General features: G+C 35.9%; 1 protein-coding gene across 1 annotated transcript in view; it reads right to left on the bottom strand.

The window, feature by feature from the left end:
- The window catches only part of MYCBP2 (MYC binding protein 2), a 173,487-nt gene that overhangs the window by 2,358 nt on the left and 153,608 nt on the right, over positions 1–17,521 (bottom strand). Inside the window, exons 65-80 of the mRNA XM_079304272.1 lie at positions 17,235–17,459; positions 16,587–16,652; positions 15,162–15,401; positions 14,983–15,081; positions 14,310–14,390; positions 13,447–13,713; positions 11,747–12,030; positions 11,479–11,575; positions 9,519–9,638; positions 7,826–7,927; positions 6,312–6,440; positions 3,652–3,784; positions 3,325–3,428; positions 2,024–2,212; positions 1,442–1,549; positions 252–461 (exon numbers count right to left, since the gene is read on the bottom strand). Of these exons, the coding sequence (XP_079160398.1) occupies positions 252–461; positions 1,442–1,549; positions 2,024–2,212; positions 3,325–3,428; positions 3,652–3,784; positions 6,312–6,440; positions 7,826–7,927; positions 9,519–9,638; positions 11,479–11,575; positions 11,747–12,030; positions 13,447–13,713; positions 14,310–14,390; positions 14,983–15,081; positions 15,162–15,401; positions 16,587–16,652; positions 17,235–17,459 (2,454 nt within the window). The remainder of the gene's footprint in view (positions 1–251; positions 462–1,441; positions 1,550–2,023; positions 2,213–3,324; positions 3,429–3,651; positions 3,785–6,311; positions 6,441–7,825; positions 7,928–9,518; positions 9,639–11,478; positions 11,576–11,746; positions 12,031–13,446; positions 13,714–14,309; positions 14,391–14,982; positions 15,082–15,161; positions 15,402–16,586; positions 16,653–17,234; positions 17,460–17,521) is intronic.

The following is a 17,521-nucleotide window of genomic DNA, read 5'->3' as shown; positions in this document are numbered from 1 at the left end:
GCACCTTCTTCTAAGTGTCCATGGTCTCCAGGTGCTTTTGATTTCTGAGCTGTTCTATATACACACTTGAGCTTTACTAGCTAAGAATCTATGTACATCTCATTAGCCCAACACTTGAATTTCTAAATTATGATTCTATAAACAACATAATTTCCTGCTTTTCTGCTCCATACACAATATATTAAACATATCTTCTGTTTTAAGAAATTACTTTTGAAATGGCAACATACATTTAATAGATAACATCATACCTTTTTGCACTTGTAGCAAACGTAATAAGCATATCTGTTCATAGCATAGCCAGCTGGGTCATTATAAAATCTAACACCTGGTGTTGTGATGGCCTCACTCTTGTGCAACCCTTCATACTCCAATCTCATTAGAGCTTTTCTCCTTACATCTTCATAGAGTTCTTTGATTGGATCAAGCAAATCTTTTAATACTGTGTGATTGATTTTGTTCTGAAATAAAAGAAATGCTGATTAAAGTATCTTGCATCTTTATCCCAACAGCTACAATAATTTGTGTTATGATCAGGCTCCAACAATATGACAGATGTCATAAAAACATATGGGCCTGGGCAATGAACACTTCAAAAAATGGCTGACATAGAATATTAGCTGCAAAAATAGTATCCATGAATGCCTTCTCTACGGCCTGTTGTGATATGGAACATCAACCCTTCCAACAGACAAACAGTCAGGGAGGTGGTGAATAGTATATGAAATACTCACCACAGCACAGGAATATTCCAATTATGTATTTTCTGTAATTTTGGTCCTTTTTGGCTTATTGCTCAGCAATTAAGCATAATGACTGACAGTCCTCTATGGCAGCTCTTTATCAATTAGTGAGCACGAGCTACTGCCATAAATTACCCAACACAACAGGACAGAAGAACCACAGCATGCAGAATGGCTGACCATTCCCAAATTTCCTAGGGTGGGGTAAGGTACTCTCCAGTAGCTATCATATGCTTTTGCTTACAGCAATTTATTTATAGAGTACAAGAGGAATTGTTAGTAACTTAGCTGAACTAAGTACATGTATTCTCCAGCTCTGAAAAAGCAAAGCAGCTTTAAAAAGTGGTTAATTAAATGGAGAATTACTGCTTCAAGGTAGGGTGCCTTAGGACTACTTCTTCCCCTCCCTACCATCACCAAATACTGGGAATTTTCAAGTGGAGGGTTCTAAGACAAAAACAATATGAAGACAATGTCTGGACTATGCTTTCTTTTTAAGAGGACACCTCAGAGAACAGTAGGAGAAAGTGAAAAGATGCATCAATGCTAGTTTTTCTATAGCAACATGTGGAATTAATAAGAAAAGTAATGTGTAACTCGTTTATACTGTAATAAGCAATACAGTATTAACAAAAAAAAAAAAAAAAGCAAAGTATCAGGTAAGTTGGTTGACTTTGGCAGGCACACAGCTCATTTACCTTGCAAATTGGGCAGGACATAAACCCGAAAGTTATCCTTGGCCCAAGCCATCTGTTTTCTAGTACTCGTTGACAGCATTGCAAATGGAAAACATGGCTGCAGTCCAGCTTTAGAAAAGAGTACATGTAAGTGAGTATTGAAGTTACATTAACCACTAAAGTAGCAAGTGGAAACATAAAAATTGCAATATTAATTTATTTAAAATCCTGTTTTCTTCTTAACAACAAGAAAGAACATAAAATGGGCATTAAAATCATAACCACTCCAAGATCACCTATGGCTATATGAAATACCTGTGAATTATATCCACTAATTACTTCAGTTGCTTTTCTCCTTTATAAAATACCATGTATTTAATAAAGTAGACATAGCAAACTAAATTGATCCAATCTGCTTTCTTGAAATAGAATGACAGACAAAAAGAAAAGCTTTTTAAGTAACTTAACCATTGTTATGATTTCTGTTTTCAAATTTTGAAGAGCATAATTTGAAAGACTTGATATTTTCACTTCCTTCATACTCCACATTACAGTCATACTAGTAATCTCTTAAAAGGGGAAACAAACAAACAAACAAAAAACCTGGATAGCTGGTGCTGCTGAAAGTGCTTCAGTAAAGCAGATCATGCACATGTCATCAGCATCTTGTTTGAGAGTTGTAGCATTTTTATCACAGCCATGCAGGCACGGCAAACAGTGCTCTTCGTTCTTAACGCCTCCACAGGGGTGACCGCAGGGGTGTGTCTTGCTGCAGGCAATCTTAGCATACTCCTAACCAAATTTAAAGTAAAGAATTAATCATCTTTTCCCCTTCACTGAGTGTTCTGACAGTGCTGCTTTTTGAAGGACTGCTGGACCGTGCAATAAAGTGAGATGGAAGAATCATCATTTATATTGTCTGCTGCTGCCTCAGGTACTTGGGAAAAGCTGAACATTGTGTACTTGAAATAACAATGTTTCCTTTGTTTACCTGCATTGCTCCTGAAAGCAAATGGCTTAATGAAACCATAATTTAAAACTTTCAATAAAAAGAGAACTGTTCTTTGATCCTCTGTGTGCTTTTCATATATTGAGTGCTTCCTGCATAAACATTGCTGACCCTGTATTAACAGCCTTTAAGATATCTGCAGATTTTGGAGAAGTTTCAAGTAACTCATTCAAAAGAATACATCATAAGCTAATCATTAATCAGCAATTTTGCAAAAGCAAATTTACATGGAAATGGATTTTTAACCACCTCCAATTCCCATCCCTAATAAATAGAAAACTTATACAAGTTACCCACAGGCTAACAACAAATTGAACTGAATTTAAGTAACATTAATATAATGTCTTTATAGGCTGAGAGAGAAAAGAAGATGACCAATTTGCTTAACTTAGAAGGGAATAAGGTGAGATAAGAAACTGGTTATGCTTTGGCCCTCTGCCAATTGTGCCACTGTAGGTCACAGAAACACTCAGGATATGTGGATACAGATGACAAACCTGGCCAAGTCTTAAATGTTGTACACTCACATAAAACATGGACTGTTAGGCAAATGCTTTTTATCAAGCTTTCCGGTACATTTGACTTTGTGCTGACAGGGTACATATTACTTTGTACTGGCAAGGCTGTTGTGAAAACTTGAGATACTTTTGAAGATAATAATGGAATTACCAAGTAAGTTAATTGACTATTAGTGTTTGTATTCTGTAATTAAAATAAACATTTACAAACTCAAGTATTTGAATGGTAATATTCAATATTAAAACTATTTTTAATGAAAGATCTGATCTAAAATGGACCACAGGGATAAACAAGGTTTATTCAAAATAAACCCATTTCATCCTATGATCTCTTATATTTATGTAATTAATAATGACTAATACTTGCTAATACACACCTGGCAGTCTGTGTCAGAACAAACACTTCCCACTGCTGATAATTCTGTTCCACTCCTGCATCCACAGAACCGACATGCTTCAGAACTGCTGGTGGTCGGTTTGCCTACGGCCGCAACAGAGAACAAGGCCAAACATTTTCTAATGAAACACAAGGGACTGATACTCTATCAGACATCAAAGCAGCAGGCACAGAAAACAACCAGAAACCCAATGATTCTTATGCAGCTAAACTATTCTACTTTCAATAACAAACATTTAAAAACATTGCCCTAAAGCAGGTGAAAATTCCAATAATCAGGATAAAGAGAAAGTAGTAACAGTTTTACCTGTCTGTTCTCTAAATTCCACCATAGCTTTCATAGTTTTAGAATCTGCTAATGCCATCAGCCAGAAGAGTTTGGTCCTACCACAGCCCTCATGGAGATCAACTTTGATAGCCTCTTCTTCTTCTTTGAACACCTGTCAAGTTAACCAAACATATACTAAATAGCATGTTTAATTAGAGCATGGATGTGAGTCTGTTATTTTTGGTGCTCTCTCTCAGGATTCACACTAGGCATTTTATAGATTCTGTGGAGATTGTCCACTGCAAGCTGTTTTTCTTTTATATGTTCCATAACTTGTAGATATTGTGGATATGCATATACATATTGTGGATAAAAGCTTCATGTTTTTAGAAGCAAAAATGAATACAATTAACTCTTGATCTAACATGGTGGAGAAACAATAGTGCAGCAATGCTAACAACAGAGCTGCACATTTTTTTCTGATTCAATAAATACAGAGCTTGGACTTCATAATTTCTACCCAACACATCCAGTAGGCCACAGAATATTAAAAGCACAAGATAACATCAGAAATATCTTCACATAACCATGCTAATAGTTTATCAAAGCAACATTGAGAATTAGGGTCCTAATAACATGTACTATAGAGTAACAATCAAAGAAGTATGTAGTATTAGTGTTTTTGACTTCCATATAAATACACAGTGGATACTTTTGGTGACAATGAGGAAAATATGAAATTTTTGCAAAATAAAAAAAACTGCACGAGATCCTTATGGAATTTCATGCAGTCTCTTCTTTTGTTCCTTATCCCAAAGCTTTGAAGGCAGTTCTGTTTACAATTGTTTCACCTGCAATGCAATAAAAGTTATAATTTTCCCAGCTATGGATGCATACAACTCACTTTAATTCTTACTACAATCAGAAAAAAACCCCATAACTGCTTCACAAAATATTCACATAAGCACAACCGAGTAACTTATAGGCTGTCCTTTCTGAAGGGGAGAGAAAATACATCAAAGAGGTATGTATGACTGAAGCTGGACAAAGAACAGGAAGCAAACAGAAAACAGGACAAAGGGAACATGACAGAATTAAAATTCAGATTGAGAGGTTTAACATGTGAGATGTAAAGGTAAAAGTGGTGAATAAGAGCAAAAATTTAAACATGCTTTTAGAAGTAAATAGGAAAATCTGGTAAGTAGCTATTTTGGACAGGTAACAGGAAAAATGTGAGGTTTTCTATGAGATAAGAACTTACTTTTTATCAACTGTAATCTGAACAGGCTATATAGGAGAAATCAGAAAAATGAATGAGACTAGACTGTGCCATGTCATGACAGAAGAGTAGATATAAAATTATCTGCTCAGGATGATGAAACAGGAAAATTTCCAAGAGGATTGCAAGGAGTCTGGCTAAGAAATAGAAGACAATAGACACAAATGGAAGTGCCAGGCTGAGACCACTACAGCAAATGCTGTAGTACCAGAGGAGTGTTTCACTGGAGAGTGAAACTCAGTACCAAAGGTCTTATGTTTACATCACACGGGCTCTAGACCAGCTGATCCCTTGCACTAAACAACCATTAGCAATGTGTCTCTGCATTTATCTTTTGATTTGCTTTTAATTTCACCTGGAAGCAATCCAACTCATGCACTCCAAGGCTGCTTAATAACAGAAAACATTGTACTTTAAGGAGATATGATCATCTCCTTTAAAAACCCATTCCTGAACATAACTAAAAAGTAATATAAGATGCATTGCAGGAGAGGGAGAAGAGGACTGAGTTCCACTGAAGTAACTTTATTAATGACATTTATTATTTTCATCTTTTTACAAATATAAGTAGTCAGAGGGAAAGGGGAAAATAAAGGATCACAAAAGACCCATAAATGAGAAACAGTGGCAGGAAAGAGGAAATGTTCAATAATCCCAGAAGGAAAGGCATCTTCAACATTAATTTCTATGACAAAAAGAAAAGATGCAAAGAAAATGTAGTTTCAAATTTAGAGATGAAAAGGATAAATGAATACCATGGAAGAATACTAATTAGCAGACTACTCAGAAGTTACAAAAACTCATATCTAGCTAAAGTTTCAATCCTGAAAACAAACCCAAAAGAAGTCAGGAATTTTTCAAGCTGATGGATAGGGCAACATTTATCTGTAAAAACATAGTGAAAGCTAGACAAATATTGAAAAATAAGAGAAGATTCATAGGGGAACCAGCAGGAATATTTGTTGTCAAATCATCTTCCTGGACATTAAAAAGGAATACACATATATTAAAAATGAAGGGGTTGACAAACACTGACTCATATGACAGAAGTAGTAAAGGAGATAAAATTTAACAGGAATAAAGGACCAACATATACTTAAGAAAGTTTATACAGCTTCTAAATTCTTCTAAAAAAGCATTCCTAAGCAATGTTAAGCAAGAGAGGAAAAGCTGATGTAACATAAGAACTAGAACTAAGAACAACTGCAAGATTTCCTAATATTTTACAAAGATAAAGGACAGGAGAATGTAACCAAAACCAACTAAAGATAATTAACTGGAAGCACACTTATCCAATCTCCAAAATAAAATAAAACACCCTTTTCAGATTCAGTATTTGCTACTACCATTTGTTTATATTTTAGCTGGGGAGATGACACAATGATGCAGTGCACACAGCATGGGGCCATATATACTCTACCTGTCTCTGGTGAGTTTTTGTTCGCCGATGGAGATGAAGGAATCGATCACAGTCTGTGCACAAATTCCCACAGACATTACATAAAATGATTGCAGCAGTTTCACCATCATCATGGTTATCACACATTGGCTGAGAGAAAAAAAGAGTGATTTCTCTTTATTAAGTCCTTCCTTTCAGCATCTGTTTTTATTCTACCCTCAGTCACACACCCCCGCACCTCCCCTCCAATTTATAAAAGAGGATAAAGAGCTTGTTTGGACTATTAATGCTATCTTTAAAATTATCAGTATTTAAAGAATTATTCCTTGACACAAACCCCCTCAATTCATGACATCAGTTTTTCTGATACTCTTCATCTCATATTTTGTGTGATGCACCAAAAATGTGTTTTTCAACAACAGAGTTGAGACATCACTAGTCTGAGAAGAGGTTTATGTGGTAACAAAGGGTTACAGGCATGTTAACAGGAAAGTTCAGAGATATGGTTACTCGGGTCAGTCAACAGGCATGATATTTACCCTTCATTACTTTAATATGGCATGTTTACTCTTTTCAAATATCTAAACAAAGCTGTAGGTCATCCATACCTCAGAGACAGTATGGTTGAAGTAGCAAACTTCAAAATCCATCATAAAGTTATGTTGCTCTACAGATAGATTTTTATTTTTTTTTTTTAATTCAGCAGGGTTCTGCTTGACAATGTCCTGGCTGTTCCTCTGACATCTCCAAGACCCTCAATTTTCTTAATCACCTCAGAAACCCCTGTGTTTGCTTCCTTCTCAGCAGAGTTTCATTCCTTGCTGCTGCTGCAGCAGCTGTATGCCTCCTGTATTCTGCTTCTACCTACACTCAACTGCTTTGGATGCTTTTATGCTCTAAATATGCTTGGTTGCTATTCCCTTGCTTCCCACAGGGATCCACTGAACGAAGATATATACAGAGGCCTGCTTCATTACTGTGCTCTTTTAAAAATGGTATTAAAACAAAAATCACAAGCTTTTCATCATAATTAAAAAGTGCAGGCATTTTATCAACTGAAAAGTATGGACAGAATCATATTCTATCAAATTTATAAATCCTCTGAGCCAATGGCAGTTTTACTAAATTCAGTTAGGAGGAGTTTCTCCCTGGGGTAATCATTCTCTAGTGAGATGGGGAAGAGGAAGTGAAATTACAAAGAAGTAGTTACTGAGTAACACAAAATTGATTTTATTTCATGACAGGGATTAAGACAAAAAGAAAAAGATCTGATACAGGGTGCTGTACGAACTGAGTCAATCTACTAAAAAACTCATCCCAGAGATATTAGGAAGGCCTTGTTTCATTCTGAATACTGGTAAAATTGCAACATTACTGTTTTAAGTTGAATTTCTCTCTTTGGAGTAGTGCTTATCTATACTGGGATTGAAGAAAAGGGAGAAAGGCCAACTTTACAATTTTCTATAATTATTCTAAATTCTTTGATGAGTGAATGTATCAAAATAAACAAAAAACTGTATAATCTTCAGTCTCACCATCTGTTTCTGCTGCCCGTCCTTTCCCATCCATCTTCCTGAGGATAGTCTATCAACATGATCCTGATCAAGTACACAGAGGGATGCTAGGGCCAGCCACAGCTATTGAAAGGCAAGGTAGAATTACATGTCTTAGACATATTAAAATCAAACCAAATTAAAATCACAGTGAAGAGAGAAACTTTTTTAGATAAGAAGGTCACCATTACCTGCAAACTCTATTATTGTTAGCTGAAGCCTGCTCATACAATGCATACTGATTTTCCAAAGTAAGTCAGGAGCACAATAAAACTTATTTAACTTTTGGGAACTACCTTGTTTCTTTCAGGTATGCCATTTTATGATTGCAAATACAGTAGTCAGCACACAAGTAAGAAAAAGTAGAAAAAGATCAAGCAAAGCACAATATGAAGAAATATGACAAATGCAGAATTGCATTGCTTCCAAACATGGCAGGCTTTGGGGAAGAAGAAATTCAAGGACACAGACTAATAAAAATAAAACCAACATAAAAAACTTAAAAATCAACCACCCAAAAACTTCAGCTCAGTCAGAATGGTTTCCCTGTTCCCTCCTCACTGCACAGGGCAATTGGCATTACCTAGAAAAGGGTTTTGAGCTAACTAGTTCAAGGAATCTTTTATCTCTTCTTCTCACTGACTACAGTGAAATCCTGAACAGATGAGCTACATGAGGATAATCTGTCAGTGCAAACAAAACTGAAAGGCACTTGACAGCCACTTTTTGGAACAATCTTTAATGAAACATTTGATTTGAATAAAACTGTTTTTGTTGAGAAACTTTACTGGACTCTCCCCAGAAATCCCACATCTCCATGACAGAACTACAATCAGTCACAAAACCAGCTGGGCTGGCATTTAGGGCTCCTCTAAGGCCTGGTTAAACTAATATGATTTCAGTAGAAGACAGTGGTAGTCTGAGACTCTGACCTCCAGAAAGCAGAGTCCATATGAGTAACAAAAATTATGAAAAGAACAACTGATACAGCCTTTTCAGATGGAAAACATGAGTGCCAAATACTTGCAAACTTTTTTTTTTTAATTTTATATGTAATTATTAAGCTTGAGAAGCTAAAATCTGTACTCCCTACAACAGCAGGAATGTCATCATTAAGAAATATATGCTTTTAATGGCATTTCAAGCAATCTATTAAGGTTAAAATAGTCCTCAGTTCCTGTAAAAGATTCACAAAGTAAAGAGCAAGGAAAGAAAACCACCAGGTTACACCATGTCAGTAATAAAGGGCTCAGCAAATATTTTTTGAGACAAACACCAGTGAAGCTTAGCTTAATTGTCCCAGAGAACATCTGTTAGAGTGTTTTCATAATAGCCTTGAAAAGTGGCAGCTGATTACTAGAAGTCAAACCACTTATAGTAATTGCTTGGAGAGATGAAAGGAGACAGCCGATACATATTGTGCAATTTTCCACAAAGATGATCTCAGATTTAGTGTAAGGCAAGTGTGACAAACTTCAAGCAGAATTATTTAAAGAATAAATCCCCAAATATATACAGACATCACACTTGTTCTTCATTATTTCTGAGATTCCCAAGATGCACATTTAATTCTAATTCAGTTTTGACTTGTGTATTTCAGACATATAAGAAGGTTCTTGAATGGGCTCCTACTGCACATTTACAATGAACTAATGCTATTTGGTGAAGTTCTTACTCTGGTTGTTGCAATGCACCTCACAGGTGATCTGTACTCTTCTTCCATTTTGGTCAGAGCTATGATGGTTTCAGCAATAGCATTCTTTGTCACACGTGACCAAGCTTCTGACAAATGACCCTGTTAAAGAGGAAAGTCCATTTATTACAGCTTTTGTTAATATTAAGAGCAACTAAAATTGTAATTAGAACTGCTACAAAACATAAGGTTAGTATCTCAAAGTTAGAACAGAAAAAGAGGAAATGGGAGATGACTTGGATAAATTAGGTGTTTTCACAGAATCATTTGTGTTGGAAGGGATTTTCAAGATCATCTGGTTCCAGCACCCTTGCCATGGGTGTTGCCCATGCCATTAGAATGGGTAGGGACACCTTCCACTAGACCAGGTTCCTCAAAGCCCTATCCAACTGGCCTTGATTTTCAAATCAGAGATCTGATAAAATTAGCCCTAAAATACCGAGGTGAGTGACCGAGGCTGTCTCTGAGCAGCTACTGGAATAATTAACTTGGAATAGGTAGATTGCATATGATTTGAAGAATGGAAAGTCCTTTTCCTAAAGTGTCCCCCACCCCTTCTGGAGTAAGAAAGATGAGCTGGAGCAGGGATAAGTGATTGTGATCAGCACAGAGATCACAGTTGGGTTCTTAAAAGACATTAGCTTCTTGTGCCTAGCTCAGCCTCCTGAATAGACTCCACAGTTCTTGTATCAGAAAGAAAAAGAGTACACAGCAAACATCAGGACCACTGTATACTTTCCAATCTTTAATATTCTGAGCCTATAGCACTGATTCATACTCTCAAATTTCTGATTCAGAGGCTGCTGCATTCAATTCTTAATGTAATCTCTAAAGTTTTAAAGTTCATGGTGAAGGTAACACATAATTGAGATTCACTGGACTCTAAAAAGGAAGCTATAGTGATTAACTCAGATCCAGGTCCTACACACTGCAAATGGTGAAAAAGTTATGTGAAAGGAATCACATTTATAACTCCTATGAAGAGGATAGTTAGACTGATGCCACCCTGCTGATAATTAGCAGCTCTAGAAAGCCTCAAAAAAGTTTTCCAACACAGGCAAACTTTAATTGTAACTCTTAACAATTTTGAGATTCTAAAATCTTGTAATCAGAATCAACAGTAGCAATTGCAGAGAACTCCCATCCAGCTTTAGCAACTTTGAGAAGGAACCTCCTAAATCTAAGGACAGTGAATGTTTTAGAAAATAGGACTCTCATCCTGAAGATACTGAAAAACCTTTCAAAGAGTATTTACAGACAAAAGCCTGGGTCATTTAGAACATCTCACTGAAATAGGTGCAGAATTAAGGAAAACAAAAACAACATCCCATCTAAATTCCTTTCCCAAAAATATCTACAAAATCTTTTTTGCTTTTGCCAGTATTGTTTCTGGGAAATAGCTGAATTGCTTCTCACCAATTTTTCTGCCAAAAAAATTGTCTGAAGCAGAACTATGGAAAATTTAGGCCCAGATAAATAAAGTAATAATTAACTGTAAGTGTAGGTTTCAGTGACTGAAGGAAGTCAACCAGAAAATCCATACAGTAAGTTTACATACACATACATGAAAACAATGCTATTATTTTACTTCACAGATAAGTTTTACTTTTCAATTAAAGTTCTGAATGCTCAAGATTTAAAAATTAAACTTTAAAGTTAATAATGTAAGAAAATAACCCTCAATTAGTGTTTACCTCTTAAATTTCTAGTATAAGCAACTTATAAACTTAAAAAGCTTATTTCAAAACTTGATTTCTCTTTAGAAGAATCAGAACTCAGTTGCTACTGTTCTTAACCCTAGACTCTATCCAGAAAACTGTATATTTTTTTTTCTTGAGACCAATTCACATTTAACAGCTCAATCTGATACTAACTGTAACAAAATACTTTTCATTATCAGAAATTTTTTAGTATCATCCACATTTAAAGGATAGACACTCACTGCTGCCATGTCTTTAATGAGTTTAATGATGATCTCTGAAATCTGTGTAGGTGTTGATCCCTTCATCCACCAATGACTTTCACCTCGCCGAATATAGCTGCGAAGGATAAATGGTAATAGATTAATATAACATATATATATATATATATATATAAAATGGAAATAAAACTCAAATAATTAGTTAGTATTTGTCAAAATCCAGCACAAAAAATAGTATACATACTCAGCATACAGTAGGTTGTAGTTTGCTATGTATTTTTAAACGAACCTGGAATTGAAGATCATTGGAAGTGTGACTGTAGTAACTCCTTTGCCTGCAGTAGTGCCAGCTGTCCCTGTGATAGTAGTTCCTTTGGCTTTTAGCTGTACAGTGAGAGCTTTGGCAATGCATCCCAAAAACATGTCCAAGATACCTAGTTTGTTCCAATCTCCTTTTTCTGTTGAATGAATTATATCACTTATATCTGCTGGTGGAAGAGACTTCACCCCTATAATACTTGCGAGGCGACTGGGGGTTACCTCGGGCAAAACACGTCTCAGCAATGATGTTACCTGGAGAAAAAGAAATCACAACACCACAATTCTTACCAAGACACCTGGAGTTTCTAAGCAAAATCAAATAAAGTCCTTCTTAAGAAGTTATTTCGGTTAGGACTCAATCTAATTGCTATACTTAATTACTCCTCTAAGAAATTCTGCCATATTTCTATCTTATGATGAAGTGTTTATTTATGTATGCGGTGAGACAAGGCCAAAGAATCTAAAACTGATCTCACTCAAACAATACTTAGTCTCCACATAATAACAAAACTATATTTGGTACTGGACTTAGGATAAGAGTGATGCAGATGTTTGTACAACAATGTTTGTACAATTTGCTTGTATAGTACAGACATGTCACCCACTTCACATGCATTACTGAGACGTCAGAAGCTGTGGTAGGACTGTTAGAGACACTTTAGCCTTCTGGAAACAAAGTACTTGCCTGAGGTACTGAGAATTATAATATTCTTTTCTGACTCCTTTGTTTCTCCTTTTGATAGTCTAACTGGAATTTTTTGCTGTGCCAATAGCTCTGGACCCAACAAGAGCTGTTATAAAATGATATAACCTTACCAACTGGTGAAGATGGAGTTCGCACATATGCAAAGTTTGGTCCAAATCAGCATGAAAGCTGATGAAAGCTTAAAGACTTAAGATTTCATAGGTAATTTTGCAAGCCCTCAAGGTTCTCTTGAAAAGCTATTGCACATCTGCAGAGTATCACAATTACTAAGTATCTGCCTGCAGGCAAGTTGAGATGTGAGATTTTAACAGTTCAAAATTGTAAAAGGAAGAATAAAGAGTATGAGACACAAAAACTTCTTCAACAGAAACTTGAAATACACCTGAAGAAGGCATAGCACCTAGTAACAAAATAGTGCATTACCTTTACTAAGGCAAATATTTTTTATGTTTATATGTTATTAACATTATTATATATATTAGTATGTGTTTATATATCATATGTATAAAGCTATATATGCACTTAGACATCACTCAAATTCAGAAAGAAACAGATATTAAAACTCACCTTGAGGATATTAAGAGTAGAAAGGAGTTGCCTAGCTCTAGCTGTCTAGCACACTAGTACACTTGGAGCCTGAGTGTAAGACACAGATGCTAAGGACTCATGCCAGATCCGTAAACAGACTCTGATAATTATGAACCTCTTGTCTTGCCTACACAGGCTATATGGGCACTATATACACATAATATGAAATACTGAAAAAGCACTGCACTGCTCATCTGGCACATATTCCTACTCTGCTTTACTTTTTAAGAAACACAACCACCCTAAAACCTGACACTTCAATTCCCACAAGAAATTCTGCCTTTTTTTTCATGACTTTTTCTTTTCGTGACTTTAGGACTTTGAAAACGCTTCTGTAGGAACACCAGGACCCTGGAGGAGCGGCCAGCACTGACCTGCCTCTGCACCCTGGGAGAAGCCGTGTGCAGCAAGGAGAAGAGGTCCTGGAGCAGAGTGAGCTGCTGGGCCAGGTACTGGCGGCCCACGTTGGAGCCGCTGAGCGCCAGCACCATGGAGAGCAGCTCGAAGCAGTAGGCGTCGGAGGCGGCGTCCTCGTCGCTGGGCTGCGAGTTGGCGTTCTCCTTGCTGGAGATGGCGTGCTCCCACTCCTCGCGCACGCGCGTCGCCTCCATCCGAATGGCCTGCACGATGTGGGCGCACACCTGCGAGCCAAACACACGGCAGCTCCGAGGCACCCGCAGCACCTGCCAAGCTGTGCCACAGGTACCCTGGCAACTGCGGCTTACACGGGAAACCTCTCCAATTTGGCCTGTACTTAAATCGTTTCTCAGCATAAATTCAAATGACAAATAAAATGCTGAAATTGCTCATGTTTGTTCTGGAAAATTTAATTGAAATTAGTCTTTATTTTATTTCAGATCCCACCTTTTCATTTACTGTTTACACAGAATTCAGGCTGAAAAAAACCACTCCAGATAATGGCCTAAGAAATAGCTTTACTCAACACACAAATAAAAAGCACTTATTAAAATAGTCTCTTGTTCAATTCAATAATCAGAAAGCTTAAAAAAAATTTAGAAAAAATAGCATGGTAAAAAGCATTTTTAGAAGACTACAATGTTTGCTAAGATGAGTAACAGAAGAGCTTACTAAGCTAAAAATTTTCAAAATTAATAATCAGCTCTATTATTGTGAACATCTTCACAGCAACATCTTCACTGAAACATTCACTGAAAATGAGCTTATTTATTACAAGACATCAACATCTAATCCTGAAATAATTTCAAAAGAAACAAACCTGTTTCTGCAAATTTGTCAGTTTGCTCCGGCTGAATATGATCCCTACCATGTGCTCCTTCAGGTCTGCATCTGATGTTGCCTTCATAAAAAGCATATTTAATATTAGATCAGAAATTTCAAGAACACTTCCTAATTACTGTAGCAGTTAACATGGAATGTACCAAAAAAACTGTGTTTTATAAGTTAGCAGCTTTTTTTACAGGAAGATATGTATGCAAGATCAATTTAACTGTGCTTAATAAATACCTCTTTAATGTATTAGCTTTCTCTTTTTAAGAGGAAATTAAGCATCAAATGAAATAATAGGCAAAACAAGTAGAGTGCAGTTTCTTCGTGCTTTTTCTCTACATATTAACAGAGCCTCTCTTGTGGCAAAAGATAATAGCCAGGACTTTCAGGTTCAGATCATTATTACAGGTGTTAAGTACTTCTGTAGATGTGGGCATCACTTGCATCACCATTACTATGGTGTTTCCATTAAATGCATATGCCTCAGTTATAATTTACTTTAAAAAAAGACACTATGTTTACTATTAGAAAATCACCATGATATTTAAAAAATAAGCAATTGCGACATTTTACTTCTGTTTTAATCTAAAATTAAATTAACAAAACATCATCCTGGATCATTTTTTTCAGCAAAGTATTATTGATAGAATACAAATAAATACATTGTGTACTTTTTCTTCTCCTTCTGGGGAAGACAACAGTGCTTTTTCTTCTTGTTCTGGGGTTGGCTCAGCATCTCCAGAGATAAGTTTCCCAAATACCTGGAAGAAAGACAATGATAATGAATTGAATCCACAATTCACAGTAACTTTCACTGTATAATATATCATTAAAATCCCACCTGGGATGTTATAAGTCGGAATACTCGCAGTGTCTCAGATTCACAGTTTCTTTGTTGAGCCACACTTGCAGAAATCTGGCCTGCTATTTTAATGCTTTCACCATCCTTCCACCCAAGAATTTTTACTTGTCGCACTCTTAGTGTGTTCTCTGGACCCTTCAATTCAATTTTGATGATGTGATTATCACCCCCAGGAAGTTCACTTGTTACCCAGCCAATATGTCTTGAATCCAAGTCTACCTATTAGAGAGGAATAAAAAGTTGGAAACTGACATTGCATAAAAAAAATAAAGTCACCAAACATCATGTATCACTGTAACAGATGCTATGCTTGCAATGAAAATCTCAACCTGAGAAATAAGACTTATGTTTATTATAAAAATATTCAACCTCCTGAGTTCAAATTAAAAAGTGACTTAGAGCCATTTCTGTTTCATCTGTAAAGCTGATTAGAAATAGTGGCCTGCCTATCTCTTTTATCCTCAAAGCAACAGTTCATGTATTTAAAAAAAACCAACTCTTAAAATAGTATTTGGTCACTACTTTTATGAAAAAAGAAAAAAACAGCCTCTGTAATTTAACTGAAAATATGATGCATAATTATCATTAGATACTTTATTTCATCTTTATTCACACAAGCTCCTGCCAAAGAAATTGTTATTTTGTGGAAGTCAGGATTTGTTACCCTAAGCAAGACATGCAGGACTTAACTGTAAAAAAGGGAGAATTGTTTCAAATTAAGTTTGTTTTAAAACAAGTACTGTTAAAAAAAAAAAAAAAAAAAAAAAAAGAAAAGAACATAAATTATGGTACATGAAATCATGTATCTCATATGAAACTGTAATTTCATTACTGGAAACTAAGCCACACATCACTACTCAGAAGAACCCAAGCCCTGAGCTAAGTGAGCTCTCTCTCCTATCCATGGACTTATTTACAAACAAACTAGTATTTGTTCTTTCCCATTTCTGTATTAATTCTCAGTGTCTGCACTGAACTGTGCTGCAGCAGACAAGGCTAACTTTTTTTTTTTAATACCATGAGACAGGATACAGTATGTGGGTGTGCTGGAAGGCAAAAAGCTGTTGGAAAAATGTTAGAGCAAAGATGAATCAGTCCCTGCCTGTGTTCTGGGAGTCTTTTTTTGAAGCCTTTTACAACTGAAAGGGTAAATTACCATATAGTAATTAAAACTAAATTAATCTAAGGAACATTTTACATAACCCTGTTCTGTTTCAGCAGAAAAGTAAAAGCTTGATCAATAGTCAGTCTACATAACTGGATTCCATCATTAGTAATACAGTATTTTCCAAGGCTTATTATGATGTCTGATATTTGCCAAGTAATTTATCTACCATAAGAAAAGGAAACTATTGGCACAAAAAATGACAGCAATTTTTCTATGTCAACTGTTAAAATGTTTACCTGCTTTATTCTGCAGAGATCTTCTACTGCCTTGCCAGTTAGGAAGGTCATAGAGGTCACTTTGTTCTGCAACAAACAAGCAAAATAAGAATGAAACACTGCAACTGAGAGTTCTGAGTACTTCTTTCGTATTAAGAGAGTAGTACATAAAAGAGAAAAATTGCTTCATTACAAAAAAAGCCCCCATGATCTAAAGCAAGGATAATACAGCTCTCTAACACAGTCTGCTCTTTGTATTAGAAGTTTAGTTGAAATACAGATATATATGTAACATTACTGTACAGATCAATAAAATAGAATGTAGAAAGTCTAGAAAACTTGGATTTTACGACAGCTCCTTATTTCAATGCTTCTGCAGAAACCATGAGCAAGAAAAATAGCTTAAAATAATTAAAGGATTGAAAATGCATCTGAAATAGAACACGCTACTAATCCATCCCATTTTCGTTTTATGGAACTGCAAATTCAGACAGACTGGCCAGTCAGTTCCTGTTACTAAATCACAGGACTTAGAAACTTTACTTTGAAATGTGAACTTCTGAATTAGAATTACCAGCTGACAAAGAAAACTGACAGTGCTCCTTGTTTGATAAACACATACAGCTTGGACTATGAATTTTATGAGAAACAGTTTAATTTTCCTCTTACCCCAAGATCTCTGGAATTGTCTACATGAACACAAACATAACGTGCATTGATTCCTTTTACACAGTTAATTGTGATGTTTTTAGTTTTGTTTTTGTCCTCATCTCCTGACTCCCAGAACGTTTCTGTAGACCCATCTGTTAAACTACCAATCATGGCAGGTCGGCTTGATGTTTTAATGTCAACAATGCTGGTTAGGTCTTTCAGACAAACTACTATACACAGTTCCTGTGAAAAGAAATGGAAATTTTTAAAATACTTGAGACTAAGCCCAAATACAGGCATGATTT

Source organism: Erithacus rubecula (assembly GCF_903797595.1).
Source record: "Erithacus rubecula genome assembly, chromosome: 1".
Classification (NCBI taxonomy): domain Eukaryota; kingdom Metazoa; phylum Chordata; class Aves; order Passeriformes; family Muscicapidae; genus Erithacus; species Erithacus rubecula.
The sequence above is the reverse complement of the archived record's forward strand: the minus strand, read 5'-3'. Positions and strand labels throughout refer to the sequence as shown.